Source organism: Schistocerca serialis, chromosome 7 (assembly GCF_023864345.2).
Source record: "Schistocerca serialis cubense isolate TAMUIC-IGC-003099 chromosome 7, iqSchSeri2.2, whole genome shotgun sequence".
Classification (NCBI taxonomy): domain Eukaryota; kingdom Metazoa; phylum Arthropoda; class Insecta; order Orthoptera; family Acrididae; genus Schistocerca; species Schistocerca serialis.
In genome coordinates, this window is record NC_064644.1 from 369,470,092 (window position 1) to 369,485,829 (window position 15,738).

Sequence of the window (15,738 nt, forward strand, 5' to 3'; positions counted from 1 at the left end):
TGCCGCTAGTACAGCTATTGCACTAGCTTCTCCTGTATGACGTTTGCCTCGTTTCCTTTTGACGGTCTGTACGCTGCTATCAAACATAAAGGCGTTCACAACCTTGCTAAAGAACGAATGAGAGTGAGCTGTCTCTGGGAATAGGTCGGCTTACGAGGCAACATCTGCCTCAACGTTTCTCCTACATTCTCCGAAAATCAGAATCATTTCAATTTTTTCTCCTGAGGTTCACGATTCATCGTCCATGTGCACATCCGTTCTCCAAATGATAGATGTCAGGCAATAAACACTGCGCAAGTATTGTAATGTTTAGAGCCGCTATCTGTTGTACGTCTGCACGATATGTGAACTCCGGTCCTGCCCGTTATGATACGTCGTAGTTTGCTACACGGCCACGGTGGCGCTTCGTATGTTCGATATGTCGGAGGAATACAACCGTGCGAATGGGGCTTCCAATTAGAAGTTATGAAATACTGCTCTGTCCTACTCTCGCAGCATGAAGGTGGGGTCCCACGTATCACTGAATATTGAACGGCCACTGGGTAGCCTGTCGAAAATTACGATTGTGTGCCCGTTTCTATTCTTCCAATTACAGCGCCGTCTGTGGCGAGACGAAGAAAATGCTTCAGACTAAACGTATGTAGATTTTTCCGTACAATAGTAATCTACAATAAAAAAATTGGGAGTTTCATTGAAGATTTCAAAGTTGTCCCCTCCCCCCATCCACCCACGCACGGGATTGCAAGGCGGGGTACATTTTTCCGTAGAATAGTAATGTACAATAAAAAATGAGAGTTCCATTGAAGATTTCAAAGTTACTCCCCACTACCCAAGCACGGGGTTGCTTGGGAGGTCGAGTGTGATATCGCTGGGGGTATCCCTCCGAGAAAAACAAATTGGAGTTATAACTTTTTTAGATCCGATGTGTAGTTTTCAGTTAAAATGAACACCTTGTATTTTAGCTCATAGTCCATTCATTTGATTTTGAATCATCATTTTATGTATTTATGATGTGCATATGCTTTTCTAAAAATGCTTCATTCATTTGCGGACGATTTATGTGACATAGTGATAAGCGATGTGCCTGAATGCGGAATTTGTGATTGAAAATAAGCTACAGGATGAATTTTTTCTAATAACGTGAATATAATAATTTGCAAAAGTCAGTAAAAAGTTTTTAAAAATAGTTTAATGATGTTTATACTCCAGTCTCTAGTTCTTATTATGTTCATAAGAGTACATAACACAATGTAAGTGCACATTAAACTGACATATCTTGATATTACAAAAAAAAAAAGAACTTTCTTTACTCTTGAAACTATACGAATATTGAGAGCAGGAAGTGCGACTCCCATTGAAAACTGCAATGTATCACACTTCCTGCTCGCATTATGCATATAGTATTAAAACTAAAGAAAGTTTTTCTTGTAATAGCAAGAGATGTCAGCTTAATGTGTACTTACATTGTGTTCAGTACTCTTAAGAACATAGTACGAACTACACACCAGAATATAAACTATTTTTAAAAACTTTTGTTGACTTCTTATAAATTATTGTATTCACATTTTTGCATGTAAAGTGCAAAAAAAGAAAAGGAAAATAGTTGCACTATGGATCAATATTATATGATATGAATGTACGTCCAAGTGGTGCTTAAAGTTGCTTTGCTCAGTCTGTGCTGCATAATAAACAGTTATTATAATTTTTTCATAACGGTGAGGAAGAGCAGTAGAGCACATACCTGTGAAAGGCAAAGGTCACAGCTTTGAGTCTCAGTTTGGCAAACAGTTCTAATGTGCAAGAAAGTTTCAAACCAACACACATTTCCCTACAGAGTGAAAATTCATTCATGAAAATCCATGGCTGTTCTTCTATTTCACGCTTAAAAGCTACAACATGTGCGTATGTTTCTTTGTTTTGATTGAAAATCTCAAATTACATTAATTGTGAAACTGAATTCGTACAGGTCGGCTTGCGTGTATGTCTTTTGATGACTTGACTGCAAGTCAGCTGCAAAATAGTATTTGCTTAAAGAGCCATTATTTTTAAACACCTTTTTTCGAAAGTAGAAGTTGTGTATGTCTTGTACACGGTGACCAATCATTAAAGCAAGAGCTTCTCCGGCGCTGGTGACGGGAGGTCAACAGTAAACGTAGGTACTATTTGTCGCGTCAGCTATTTCTAATATACATAACATAACCACTTAAAAAGAAATTACTTACAGCCCTCTGAGAAACTTCAGCAACTTCTTGACGAATGTTGGTCTTAAGTTCATCTAAAGTGTGTGGAATTTGTTCGCACACTTTCTCTTTTAAGGCATCCACCAGCAGACAAAACTCGCAGCGGCTAAAGTCAGGGGAACGAGGAGACCATATGTTGTTAATGAAAACTCTATCTTTAAACACGTCGTTAATTAGCTGTAATTGTAGAAGTCGACTGTATGTGATGTCACAGAGTCCTGCTTAGAGATCGCGAAAGCACGTTCTCTCTCAGATAATTGGCCAAAAAAGTCGCAAAATGTTTTCCACATGCCGCTCACTGTTAATTGTTTCCTGAAAGAAAATTTTCGAATAGCGCATCACACTCCTATATTTTTATCAGGCAGGGGTGCCACGTATATTACATTAGGCTTTCCGTAACTCCAGTAATGGTTATTCTGTAAATTAACTTATCCACGTAGGTTGAACCATGGTTCGTCGGGGAAGAAATTTAAGAGAGGATCAATTTCTCCGTCATGCGCCCTGTTCAAAATCGATTCACAAAACTGCAACATTTTAGCAGCGTCATCCAGTTTAAGTTCCTGAACTGCAGTTATTTTATAGGGCTCTAACTTCAGTAACTTTTTAGCCGTCTGAACAGAGCCAAAGGAAATTCCTATTTACTGGAAAATACGTGGAATTGATTCTCTAGTTGACCTTTCCAGAGCATACACAGTTTTATCCAGAGTTGCTTCTGTGGTTACTGTATGTGGTTCTCTATGTTTACTTGTCAAGAACACTCCCCGTTCAACAGAATTTATTCGTCAATCGGCGAATTGTACTCCAATTAGGAACCTGAACATCAGGAAATCCCTCTTGAAATACTCTCCTTACTGCACGCGCTGATTCTATAATACACACTTATGAACCATACATGAACACTCTTTGGTGAATAGAGTACTCGTATTCCGCCATTTCACTTGAAATGCTTTAGCTCAATACACCGCACTGCGTCGCCTAACGGACACGTGCTACCTACGTGAGATTTGTGAAATGATTCAAATGGCTCTGAGCACTATGGGACTTAACTTCTGAGGTCATCAGTCCCCTAGAGCGTAGAACTACTTAAACCTAACTAACCTAACGACATCACACACATCCATGCCCGAGGCAAGATTCGAACCTGCGACCGTAGCGGTCACGCGGTTCCAAACTGAAGCGCCTAGAACCGCTCGGCCACTCCAGCCCTCTGATTTATGAACAAACGCCTCACAGTGGAGTGGAAATACGATGGCTATTCGGAAAGTAAGGTCAGAGGGGGTGCGAAATGGAAACCACAGTGAAAATCCGATGAAACTTTGCACAGTTGTGTTGTGCAGTGCTTGTAGTATGCTCATCTATCGCGTCACGTCGCCAAGTGTGAGGGTCTGATCTGAGATTTCGCCTGATGTCATGCAGCCCACACAACATAAGTGTCATATGTTTCCTTCTGCATGGCAATTCTCAGTCGCACTCGTAAGGCGCTATGAAGAAGCTCCTGCAATGTTTTCTATGGGAAGTGATTGATCATCCATAATGGTTTCATCTCTGCTCATATGAACAACTACCTATGAAGACAACATTCTGGCACAGACAACGAGCTATAGATCAGCATAGAGAATTGGCAGGAAGCACAGGTGGCTTGCTTCTATGACGAGGGTATTGGAAAGTCGGTACAACGCTACGACAAATGTGTAAACAGGAGCGGCGACTATGTAGAGAAATAGCTGGAAGTGGTAGCTAACTATTGCAAATAAAACATTTTTGATTTTGACAGTGGTTTTCATTTTGTGACCGATGGGACCTTACATCCCGAATAGGTCTTGTATATTCCCCGCCAGCGCTACCACAGGCGGGTTGACAGGGTGGGGGGCGGGGTGACCCAAATATGCCTACCAGGTGGGGGTTGCGTTAAGAACGGACCCTCCTGTATTTACGTTTCGCATCCTCTTGTACATCTTTAGTGTGACCTTGTTTTTGGTTTAATTACATACACACCTTTTTAACATTACTATCGTTATGAACCAGTGGTCTATTGGTAGGATCTTTGATTAATAATCACAACGCCCTCGGTCCCGAGTTTGAGCCACAATACTGCTTAATTTTTGAATAAAAATTACCAGCTTTGGCGGGCAAAGACTTCTAGCAAAAGGAGCCACTCTCATTCTGCCAATGGCCTTGTCAAAGAGGGCGGGATAGGAAAATACCCATAAAGGCAGAAGAATCAGCAATGATCAACGGCATAAGGATGCATAGACAATGGAAACCACTGCGTTAAAGATACATAATATGTATCCACAGGACATGTGTCATGTGACTGTAAGAGTGTCATAATGATCTCTCCACTGGCAAAACATTCCGGAGCAGCCCTCATTCGCATATGCGGGAAGAGAATGCCAAGGGAGGTGACCGTGAGAAAAAGACTGAATAACCAACGAAAGGATAACGTTCTACGAATCGGGGCGTGGAATGTCAGAAGCTTGAACGTGGTAGGAAAGCAAGAAAATCTGAGGAGGGGAATGCAAAGGCACAATCTAGATATGGTGGGGGTCAGTTAACTGAAACGGAAATAAGACAGAGATTTTTGGTCAGACGAGTACAGGGTAATGTCAACAGCAGTGTTTAATGGTATAACGGAAGTACGAATGTTATGAATACGAAAGTAGGACAGGGAGTGCGTTACTGTGAACAGTTCAGTGACAGGGTTGTTCTCATCAGAATCGACAGCGCACCAACACCGACAACAGTAGTTCAGGTATACATGCCGACGTCGGCAAGCCGAAGATGAAGAGATAGAGTATATAGGGATACTAAGCAAGTAATTCGATACGTAAAGGGAGATGAAAATGTAATAGTCATGGGGGATTCGAATGTGGGTGTAGGCGAAGGAGCAGAAGAAATGGTCACGGGGGAATATGGGCTTGCTTACGACCCCCACACTCTTCGGAAATTACTATATTCCAAAGGGCTTACAATTTTTCTTAACAAATGAATTTCTACTAGTTTCCGTTACATTATTAATTTCGATTATTATTTCATAATTGAATCCGGAAATAAATACCATAAACAGTACAGGATTGCGTAATTAATAACAGAAATTTTAAGTGTGCCAGTACTTCGTAATTTCAAGTGTTTCTAAAAAATTAATTTTAACTGTACATTCAGAACTAGCACTTATCGGTTATAACATCGAAACTGAAATATTTTGAAAGTAATTCCTTTTCATAAATATTAGCTTGAAATATAACATACTGTGTATCAAATTATATGAAAGTTGTTGTGGCGTAGCAAGACAGCCACGCCACGGAAGTAGCCGAAAGGCATGCGTTTAGTGCACGCAAGCAAGAGATAGGTCTGTAACAGGATACGTAATGAATGCTATAAAGAAAAGTACGTAGCTTCTGGAATACTTAACTTTAATCCATCCTTGGTACATCGCTATTGATGATATAAGTGAGACTCCATAGATACATGCAATAAACTACTAATGGCGCCTTGCTAGGTCGTAGCCATGGACTTAGCTGAAGGCTATTCTAATTATCTGCTCGGCAAAGGAGCGAGGCTTCGTCAGTGTAGTCGCTAGCAAAGTCGTCCGTACAACTGGGGCGAGTGCTATTCCGTATCTCGAGACCTGCCTTGTGGTGGCGCTCAGTCTGCGATCACACAGTGGCGACACGCGGGTCCGATATGTACTAATGGACCGCGGCCGATTTAAAACTACCACATAGCACGTGTGGTGTCTGGCGGTGACACCACAAAAGTCTTCAGAAAAACAACCGAGATAATACTGACCTGTCCAAAACTCGAAAAATAAAACTGGTATCGACCGTTGAAGAAAAGTAATGCTAGAGGAGGATGTCCCGTTACAACTTTCATGATATTAGAGAGAGCTGTAGAGGGTAAAACTGTAGAGGAAGACAGAGAGTGAAATAAATCAATCAAATAAAAAAAAACTGGTAACACAAGTTGTAAAACATAAAATGAATTTCGAGAAGAGGTTATGTTGCCATACTCATCGAGCGATGCTATGGCATTGTCGCTGCTCAGTTGTTCGTCGATGTGTTTCTTTCTGGTGGGGATCTCTATGCTTTTTTGGTTCATCGGCTGGAGCCGAACTTATCTCATTTGTGTGAGTGTGTGTGAGAGGGAGAGTAAGAGAGAGAGAGAGAGAGAGAGAGAAAGGGAGACAGAGAGAACAAGTGGGGTCGGAGGGTGGGAGATGGGGGAAGAGGTCTGAGAACCAGAGAAGATTTTCTGTTCCACAGATTGCAAATCTAAACAGTGTATATATCTAACGTTAGACAACGACTCTGTGAGTGTTTTGATTCCTGTAATGTGTGTCGGTGCAGGTGCTGATAGACCCGGAGACGATGACGGCGCTGGGCGTGCAGTACGAGAGGGACGGCGAGGTGGGCGTGGTGCGCGCCTCCCGGGAAGTCGTCCTGTCAGCGGGGGCGGTGGGCACGGCGCAGCTGCTCATGCTGTCCGGCCTGGGGCCTGCGGACCACCTCCACGACGTGGGCGTGCCCCTGCTCAAGGACCTGCCCGTCGGGTACGTGCACCACTCTGGCACCAGAAGAAAGGCTGGATAAGTACTGCAGTTTGGCGTCCCGCACTCCCCTTTATTAGTTCAAGCATGTCCTTCAAGAAGGTCAAAAACTTCCCCCTAACACGTCATAAAACTGAATAGCACATCAGTTTCCTTTTCTTGAAAGGAGAGACACCATTGGTCGTATTTTTTTTATTTATTAACCGCAAAATCGATTTTCGGTCACTAAGTGAACATCCTCAGTGCTAGAAGTTAAAAATTTTCACATAACGATCAGAGAGTATAAAACAGAAAATCACAACTATACCTGCATATGAACATAACAGTTGGTAGGAACATACCTGTAATATACAATTTAAATTGGTAGGCACTGGTGTCAATAAGCTTAGAGCGATCACATAAACTGAGGCCGCTGTTTACATGCACTTGTTCAGCAGACCTCGGTGTGACAGGGCTTGGAACGCCCTCTATGTGACATGTGTCACGTGAAGACTTAATATTACTGGTTTTGCGAGATATTAACACTAATGTTATGTGAAAATTTTTAACTTAATAAAACAAAAAAATACGACCAATGCTGTCTCTCCTTTCAAGTCTATCCACTATTTTAAATACAAGAAGTTGAAAATCAAGCTGGCGATCACAAGCCAACATATCCAGTTCAACAAAGAGTGTATCAAGAAAAATGTTACCCCACGGTATGTACAAAGTTACTTCAATAGACGAAGACAAATCGGCGCAGTAACAATGAAAACATGCGAACTGGTTTTGATGAGAAGTATGCCGTTCGAAGCACAGGCGAATTTGGCTGAACTTGTTTCTTCTTTGACCTTAGATTTGTTACTCTCAAGAGTGAATGAGATTGTGTATAATGCAGTTAGCAAAGTAAGAGCTAAACATGTCAAAAAATAGCTAAGCTAATGGGACAAGGGAAAAGACAAATATTAAGGGGCGAACATAAATATAACTTCTATCCTAGAGTTAAAAATTTAACCGATATAGTATTTAATCAAGAAGAAAATGAACTTTTAAGTAAGGGTTTAAAATACAACGTACATAAACAATTGGATAGTAGGGCAATTACGTATACACTAGTGCAGGTAAAATTCGCGATGGATAGTTGTAAAATAAATAAGGTAGAACAGAATAAAATGGCTGTAGCGGTAGAAAAGCTATCAAAGAACGAAGTAGAAAAAGCAAATAACCAAAACAGGAGGATCATTTGACAGTGAAAAGCTTGAATAATAAATTACAAGAAAGTAATGCAAGTGTCACAAAGGCAGACAAAGGGAATTCTGTTATTATTGTTACAAAAAAAAGTGTATGTAGAAAAAACTTTACAATTTTTTCAAGAAAACGGTATTACATCAATTGCGAGAGACCCAACGAATGAGATTCAAAGAAAGTTAAATGAGAAACTTAAATCACTTTCAAATGTAATAGCCCCTCGTGAGATACAGTATCTCAAGGTAATAAATCCAAAAATTCCTAAGCTACGATCACAATTCAAGGTTCATAAGGAGTCTAACCCCGTTAGGCCTGTAGTTGATGGGAGAGGGGGCCTTTTGGTGAATATTGCGAAAAAATGCCTAACTATTTTGAATAAGCATTATAACTTTGAACAACAGTTCTCGATTAAAAATAGTGCCCAATTAGTAGAGAAAATAAAATATATACCTATTACAGACACTATGACGTTTCTTTCGCTAGACATTGTCAATTTATATACCAATATCCCGATTGAGGAAACAATACAAATTATTGACGCTAATCTCAGAAACCACAGTAATATGTCCAGCGTGGAAATCAATGAGTTCATAGAACTGTTATCATTCTGCTTAATGTATAACTACCGCACATTTAATGACAATATTTATCTCCAAAAGGACGCACTCAGCATGGGAAACTCTGTGTCAGGGATTATGGCACACATCTTTATTAACTATCTTGAACTGAACTTAATAAAAGATTTTCCCACATTAGCTGAAAAGATCGTATCCTACTATAGATATGTGGACGACACGCTATAATTAATGGCAGTCAATCTGATATTGACGAATTCGTCAGTACATTTAATGGTTTACACAACTAAATTACTTTCACAGTTGAAAAAGAACAGAATGGGGTCATTAATTATTTACACCTAACCATTAGAAGGGACCATGGAAAACATACATTTGACATTTACAGAAAATCAATATTCACAGATATCATCTTAGATTATGGTTCACAACACCCTGACCAACACAAGAAAGCGTTTTTTCCGTTTTGTATTTCATCGTATATTCAGATTACCATTATCTAATGAAAACCATGAGAAAGAGTTAAACATAGTCAAACAAATTGCAAGAAATAATAATTACCCGTTGAAATACGTCATGGACATTCATGAGATGGTATCCAAAAAATATAGTAAAGACAATTTAAGTCAGAATGAGACAAGCGAAACTAAAAATCAAAAATTTATCACTTTGTCTTTCTGTGGTCCCATTAGCAATAAAATTGCCAGAGTATTGAAGAAGAGGAATATTAATGTAGGTTTCTCGACGACGAACAGACTAGGCGTGCTTTTAAGGAATAACATTCATGAACGCAATGTCTTACATGAATCAGGTGTTTACAAACTTATGTGTGCCACGTGTAATGCAGGTTACATAGGGCAAACCGGAAGAAAATTAGAAACAAGGTTCCGTGAGCACGTGGCACTTGAGAGGAAGGATATTGCGGAAAAATCGAATTTCGCAGCCCATCTGGTAGTTACTGCTCATACAACTCCAGATTTGACATAGCAATTGAAGTTGTTGCACAAGGGTAAAAAAGGACGCTTTCTCGACCTTATGGAAGAGATGGAGATCTTTTGCCATCATAATCTCCAGAAATCACGCTACTTAACGAGCAAACGATATCGAGAAGCACACATTTTTGGGAATGCTTCTCCGATTTCCTATCAAAAAAGTCAACAACTTGTTGCCAATTATCACAATTAGCAATTTGTAGGCAGTTGCTTGTTATCCCCTATATACAACGCCTCAGTCATAGTTGCTACGAGAACACTTACAATGACCGCTATTCCAACTATTCAACACATAGACACACATGTTTCGGTTTTTAAAAAGTATGCTCCCTTTTGTTCCGTAATTTTCAGAACTTATGGACGCCTACTGAACATAATTTTACTACAGTCGACATCTCTTAGGCGTTGACACAAAGTAATATGAACCGGTTATCACTTTACGTAATTATTTTTAATGTATGTTAACAATTCCTTTTCTGTTTGAATAAGTGCTGGATATCGTGCATAGCTTATGTTTAATTTTTATAAAGTACGATGTATATTTCTGGTATAATTGGCGCTATTACCTGTCCTTCCTCATGATGGTTTCTCGATGTTTGATGTATACTACATGTTCGCACCATATATTTTTAAATTTATTTCAATAACACAATTAGAATTATAGGTACTTCTTAAGTCTGCTTTTATTTCATATGAGTCCCACTGCTATTATAAGTTATGTAAAATCAAATTATTTTATTAATATTCAAAACCGGTTGCTTGACAATTTTATTACTGTTTTATCAACGTGTGAATATACGTATGGGTTCTGACCCAGTGCTATTGCGGAAGCGTACAACCAGTGATAGGACGAATGATATGTACAATACCACATCATTAAATATGATAACAAAATTGTTACTCTACACCCTCAAACCTTTTTTGTTGTTGTAATGAATATTGTTTAATGGCATTTGAATTGCTACATAGTGGCATTTTCGTACTATTACTATCTTTATATATTTGACTTCTCAGTTTTAACGTAATATTTACGTAAATCAAGAACAATATACTTCTAACTTCCCTCGCCAAATGGTGGGTGCTATGTTTTACAGTAAGCAACCGTGTATATTTGATGTCATGTATGTATGGGTTTTGATCCAGTGCTTATGCGGAAGCCTATAACCACTGTTATAACAATGCTAGCTTGTCCAAAGGGACAAACGAGACGTACATCAGCATGTCGGTTAAATATGATAACGAAATTGTTTATCCACACCTACAAACCTTTTTGTAATGAACATTGTGTTTCACGGCATTTTAATTATTACATAATGGCAGTTTCGTACTATTACTATTTTTTATATATTTGACTCCTTAGTCTTAACATAACATTTTACGTAAATCACGAACGTTGTACTTCTAACTTCCCACGCCAGATGGTGGGTATTACGTTTTTCAAAACCTGTGTTATACCTCATTTCATGTTATTCGTATATTATTCTTTTTCATTGTCTTTTTCTCTTTTACCTGTCCTGCACTCTGACGACTTATTATCGATCTTTTTTATGTTTTGTAAGTTTGTTTTTTAAAAACAATACACCAATGTACTTTAGATGTTTCCTTCCCCCTTCGTCTGCTATGTGTTTTACGTACATTTTAAATTTGAATTACTTCATGATTCACAAATGCACAAGAGTTATTTAGTGTTAATATCTCACAAAACCAGTAATATTAAGTCTTCACGTGACACATGTCACATAGAGGGCGTTACAAGCCCTGCCACATCGAGGTCTGCTGAACAAGTGCATGTAAACAGCGGCCTCAGTTTATGTGATCGCTCTAAGCTTATTGACACCAGTGCCTACCAATTTAAATTGTATATTACAGGTATGTTCCTACCAACTGTTATGTTCATATGCAGGTGTAGTTGTCATTTTCTGTTTTATACTCTCTGATCGTTATGTGAAAAATTTTTAACTTCTAGCACTGAAATGGTCACTTAGTGACCGAAAATCGATTTTGCGGTTAATAAATCAAAAAAATACGACCAATGGTGTCTCTCCTTCCAAGTATATCCACTATCTGGTCGTGGTGCACAGGACACTCCATGGAGTCGCCAATCAATAGTTTCCTTTTCGTCTCACTCTGTTTTAGTGGAATGCTGATGTTATCCCATAACATAGTTCAGTGGCAAAACTGCATTCACTACACACAAATAAGGTTTATGATTGTATACAACGTTGGACATCTGTAAGGTTTACAAAACATTATACGTCCTTCTTCTTATTCTTCTCGTTCTTTAGCGTTCGTCCTGCCCGGTGGAGGATCCTTGAGGAGATTTTCTGTCTCTCTCACTCTTTCTCTCTCTCTCTCTCTCTCTCTCTCTCTCTCTCTCTCACATAGACACACACACTCTTTCCAAGCATTAATCCCGACGTTTCGGGGTCTGCTGTTATGGTTAAACGGACGTGGCATGTTAATGATAAGGTGTTGCCGGATACCCTGCCTGTCGCCAAGGAGATTTTCTGTCTCTATTTTGTTTAATCGTGGACCACGTCTGGATGAATATTTACAGCCTTCAGGTCGTATACAACATCGGTCCATCGCCGTCTTGATAAGTCCTTAGTTCTCTCTCCTATGACTTTCACTGTGTGGACTCCAGCATAGTGCTGAAACTAGACGTGAGATTGACTCGATAAATCGTTGGAAGTCTTCTGCAAAAGTACCGATCCATTATGCCTCTACAACTGTCCATAATTGCCAAAGTGTTGCCAGAGCAGGATTTAGCGCACGAACTGACGTTCCGATTATGTCCCATAATGTTCGAGGGGATTCATGTTAGGCGATCTGGGTAGCCAAATCATTCGCATAAATTGTCCAGAATGTTCTTCAAACCATTACCGGATAATTGTGGCCTGGTGACACAATGTCATTCATAAAAATTCCATACTTGTTTGGGAACATGAAGACTATAAAAGGCTACAAATGGTCTCCCCATATCTGAACAAAACCATTTCCAATCAATGATAGCTTCAGTTGGACCAGTGAACCCGGTCCATTCCATGTAAACACGGGTCATGCCATTATGGGGCCACCACCAGCTTGCATAGTGCCTTGTTGACAACCTGGGCCCATTGCTTCGTGGGTCTCTGCCGCACCCGGACCCTACCATCAGCTTTTCCCAACTGGAATAGGAATTCATCTGAACAGTCCACGGTTCTGCAGTCGTCTATGGTCCAACAGATACGGTCATCAGCCCAGGAGGGACGCTGCAGACGGTGTAGCAAAGGAACTCGCATCGGTCGTCTGCTGTCATAGCCCATTAACGTCAAATTTCGCCCCACTGTTCGTCATGCGTCCTCCATTGATTTCCGCGGTTACTTCACACAGTGTTGCTTGTCTGATAATACTGATAACTCTAAACAGATGGTGCTGCTCTCTGTCGTTAAGTGAAGGGCGTCGGCCACTCTGTTGCCCGTGGTGAGAGGTAACGCCTGAATTCTCGGCACGTTATTAACACTGTGGACGTCAAAGTATTAAGTTTCCTAATGGTTTCCGAAATGCCATTCCGCTTTCAGTCTATCAAGTGCCGTCATGCGGCCATAATCACGTCGGAAACCTTTTCACTTGAATCACCTGAGTGCAAATGACAGCTCCGCCAATGCACTGCCCTTTTATACTTTGTGCGAGCGGTACTACCGACATTTGCACATTTGCATATCGCTGTCCCATGACTTTTGGCACTTCAGTGTCGTCCTCTGCCGTAACACGTCTCCAAGCCATTGCAGAAGACTTTCTCGTATTTGGCGGTGTGGCCCTAAAACTGTTTCCTGATAGTATCGTTCGAAACTTGTTCCAGTGGAGTGATGCCACTTGTCCATCTAAGCATCTTCCTCTCAATGGCCCCCGTCCTCGTTCTGCCTCTTTTGGTAACGGTACTGCAGAGAGCGATTGGGTGGATGACAGCCTGGTAGATATCTGACTTCAGATGGTCATTCATCCGACGATCGCAGGAGACTCCTGTTGTCACTCGACACTTCATCCAGGCTGCCGCCATCCTTGCGTTGTCATCGTCTGTAGGTTGACCATCTCTGGAGAATTTCCAAGCGAGATGCTTAAATTTTGTAACTCGTAGTACATCTTCTCAGCCAACGCTGATGGTCCGAACTCGTGGATTTGATATCATGTACTCACATTTCCTTTTTTTTTACCGCAGGCCGTATCGTGCAGCTTTTCCGTTTGACTCTGGAGACAAAGCTTTTTCTACGCAGACATAACACCATCAGCATAGAAAGTTTTCATTGATAATGGAATGAGCAGGTCTGATGTGACAGCATCCATCGCAAGGACGAACAGCAGTAGTGATGAAGCCGAGTCTTGGTGGATTCCTAGCGTGATGTGAACAGTCATTCGACGCTTCTACAGCCGCTTTGTCCTAGCTCCTCTCTTCAACATACAGAAGCCGTACCCAATTAACTAGATACTTTGGAATGGCAAGTCCTCGAAGCGCTATCCGGATTAAGTCATGCGGCACCCAGTCGATAGCCATTTCGAGGTCTATATACGCGAGGTGCTGTAGCTTCTTCTTTTAACTTTTATAATTGTAGCCGTGCATAGGTCCTCAATCGGAAATTTTCAGCTATTTTTGAAAAACTTGGATTCTTTGTTGTGCTATCTTTCAGAGAGAGGGAAGTAAATTATTGTTTGTGGTGATTTCAATGTACATTTTCTGAAAGACTCCGATAGAAAGCTTGACGTTGAAGTATTATTTGGTTCTTTCAATCTGAAGCCAATTATTGATTTTCCTACTCGGGTAGTACAGGAAAGCACCACACTGATAGGTAATGTTTGTATAGATCAAGAGAAATTTAATCAAATAAAAACTTTTCCTGTTAAGAACGGTCTGTCTGATCATGATGCACAGGTAGTTACAGTACATGACATAGCTCCACACAGTAACTCAGAACAGTCCTCCTAAATAGTGCGTTAAATTAACAATTTAACTATCGAGAATTTAAGGGGAAGCTTGCAACAGTCAGACTGGGATGAAGTCTACAGGGAACGTAATGCTAAATTTAAAATTTAACCTATTTCATGATACCTTTGTGAGTATATCTGAGAAGTTTCTGTAAGAAAACAGCGAAATATAACTGTAAGAAACCATCTAAAAAGCCATGGATTACTAAAGAGATAAAAAATCTTGTAAACAGAAAAGGAAAAAGTATCTTATAGCTAGGGAGACTAATGATCCAGAAACAGTGAAACATTGTAAAAACTACTGCACCGTATTAAGAAAAGTTTTTAAAAAGTCCAGAAGTATGTGCATTATGTTTGAGATTAGTACATCTGATAATAAAATTAAAACAACTGCAATATTGTTAAAAGGGAAACAGAGCAACTGGGAGTGCAGGAAGACTGTATTTCTATCAGACTCAATGAAAAGTTTCTTAACAAGAAGTCAGAAGTAGGAAACATTTTTAATAATCATTGATTGTGTTGTAGAGACAATAGGATCCAGCTATTCATTAGAAAATGCAAGGTAGTATATGGAAGAGGCAATACACATGCAATTTGATAAAACTTAAATTCAACCCACCTCTCCTACTGAAATTGGAATAATAATAAATTCACTCAAAATAAAAGCTCACATGGAATTGATGGCATTTCCAACAGAGTACTAAAAGCTTGTTCCCAAAAGATAAATATGATGCTCAGCCACATATGTTGTAGCTCACTAAAACAGGACATTTTTCCAGATAGACTGACATACACTATTGTTATACCACTGCATAAAAAAGGAAATATGTATGATGCTAACAACTACTGCCCAATCTCACTTCTGACAGCTTTATCCAAAATTCTCGAAAAAGTAATGTATTCAAGACTAGCATCACATATTTGTAAAAATGAAGGACTAAGAAAATGCCAGTTTAGTTTTCAGAAAGGCTTTTCATCAGAAAATGCTATATATGCTTTCACTGTTCAAATATTGAATGCATTGAATAACCAAACGTCACCAATTGGAATTTCTGTCGTCCCTCAAAGCCTTTTGATTGTGTGAATCATGAAATCTTATAGATAAGCTCAAGTACTGTGGTATGAGTGGGACAGTGCACAAATAGTTTAATTCACATTTACCTGGAAGAATGCAGAAGGTTTAAATTAACAGTACAGAT

At 39.8% G+C, this 15,738-nt stretch overlaps 1 protein-coding gene across 1 annotated transcript in view; it reads left to right on the top strand.

The window, feature by feature from the left end:
• Window positions 1-15,738, top strand: part of LOC126413094 (glucose dehydrogenase [FAD, quinone]-like) — a 155,616-nt gene that overhangs the window by 51,288 nt on the left and 88,590 nt on the right. The window contains exon 4 of the mRNA XM_050082989.1: window positions 6,587-6,789. Coding sequence (XP_049938946.1) covers window positions 6,587-6,789 — 203 coding nt within the window. The remainder of the gene's footprint in view (window positions 1-6,586; window positions 6,790-15,738) is intronic.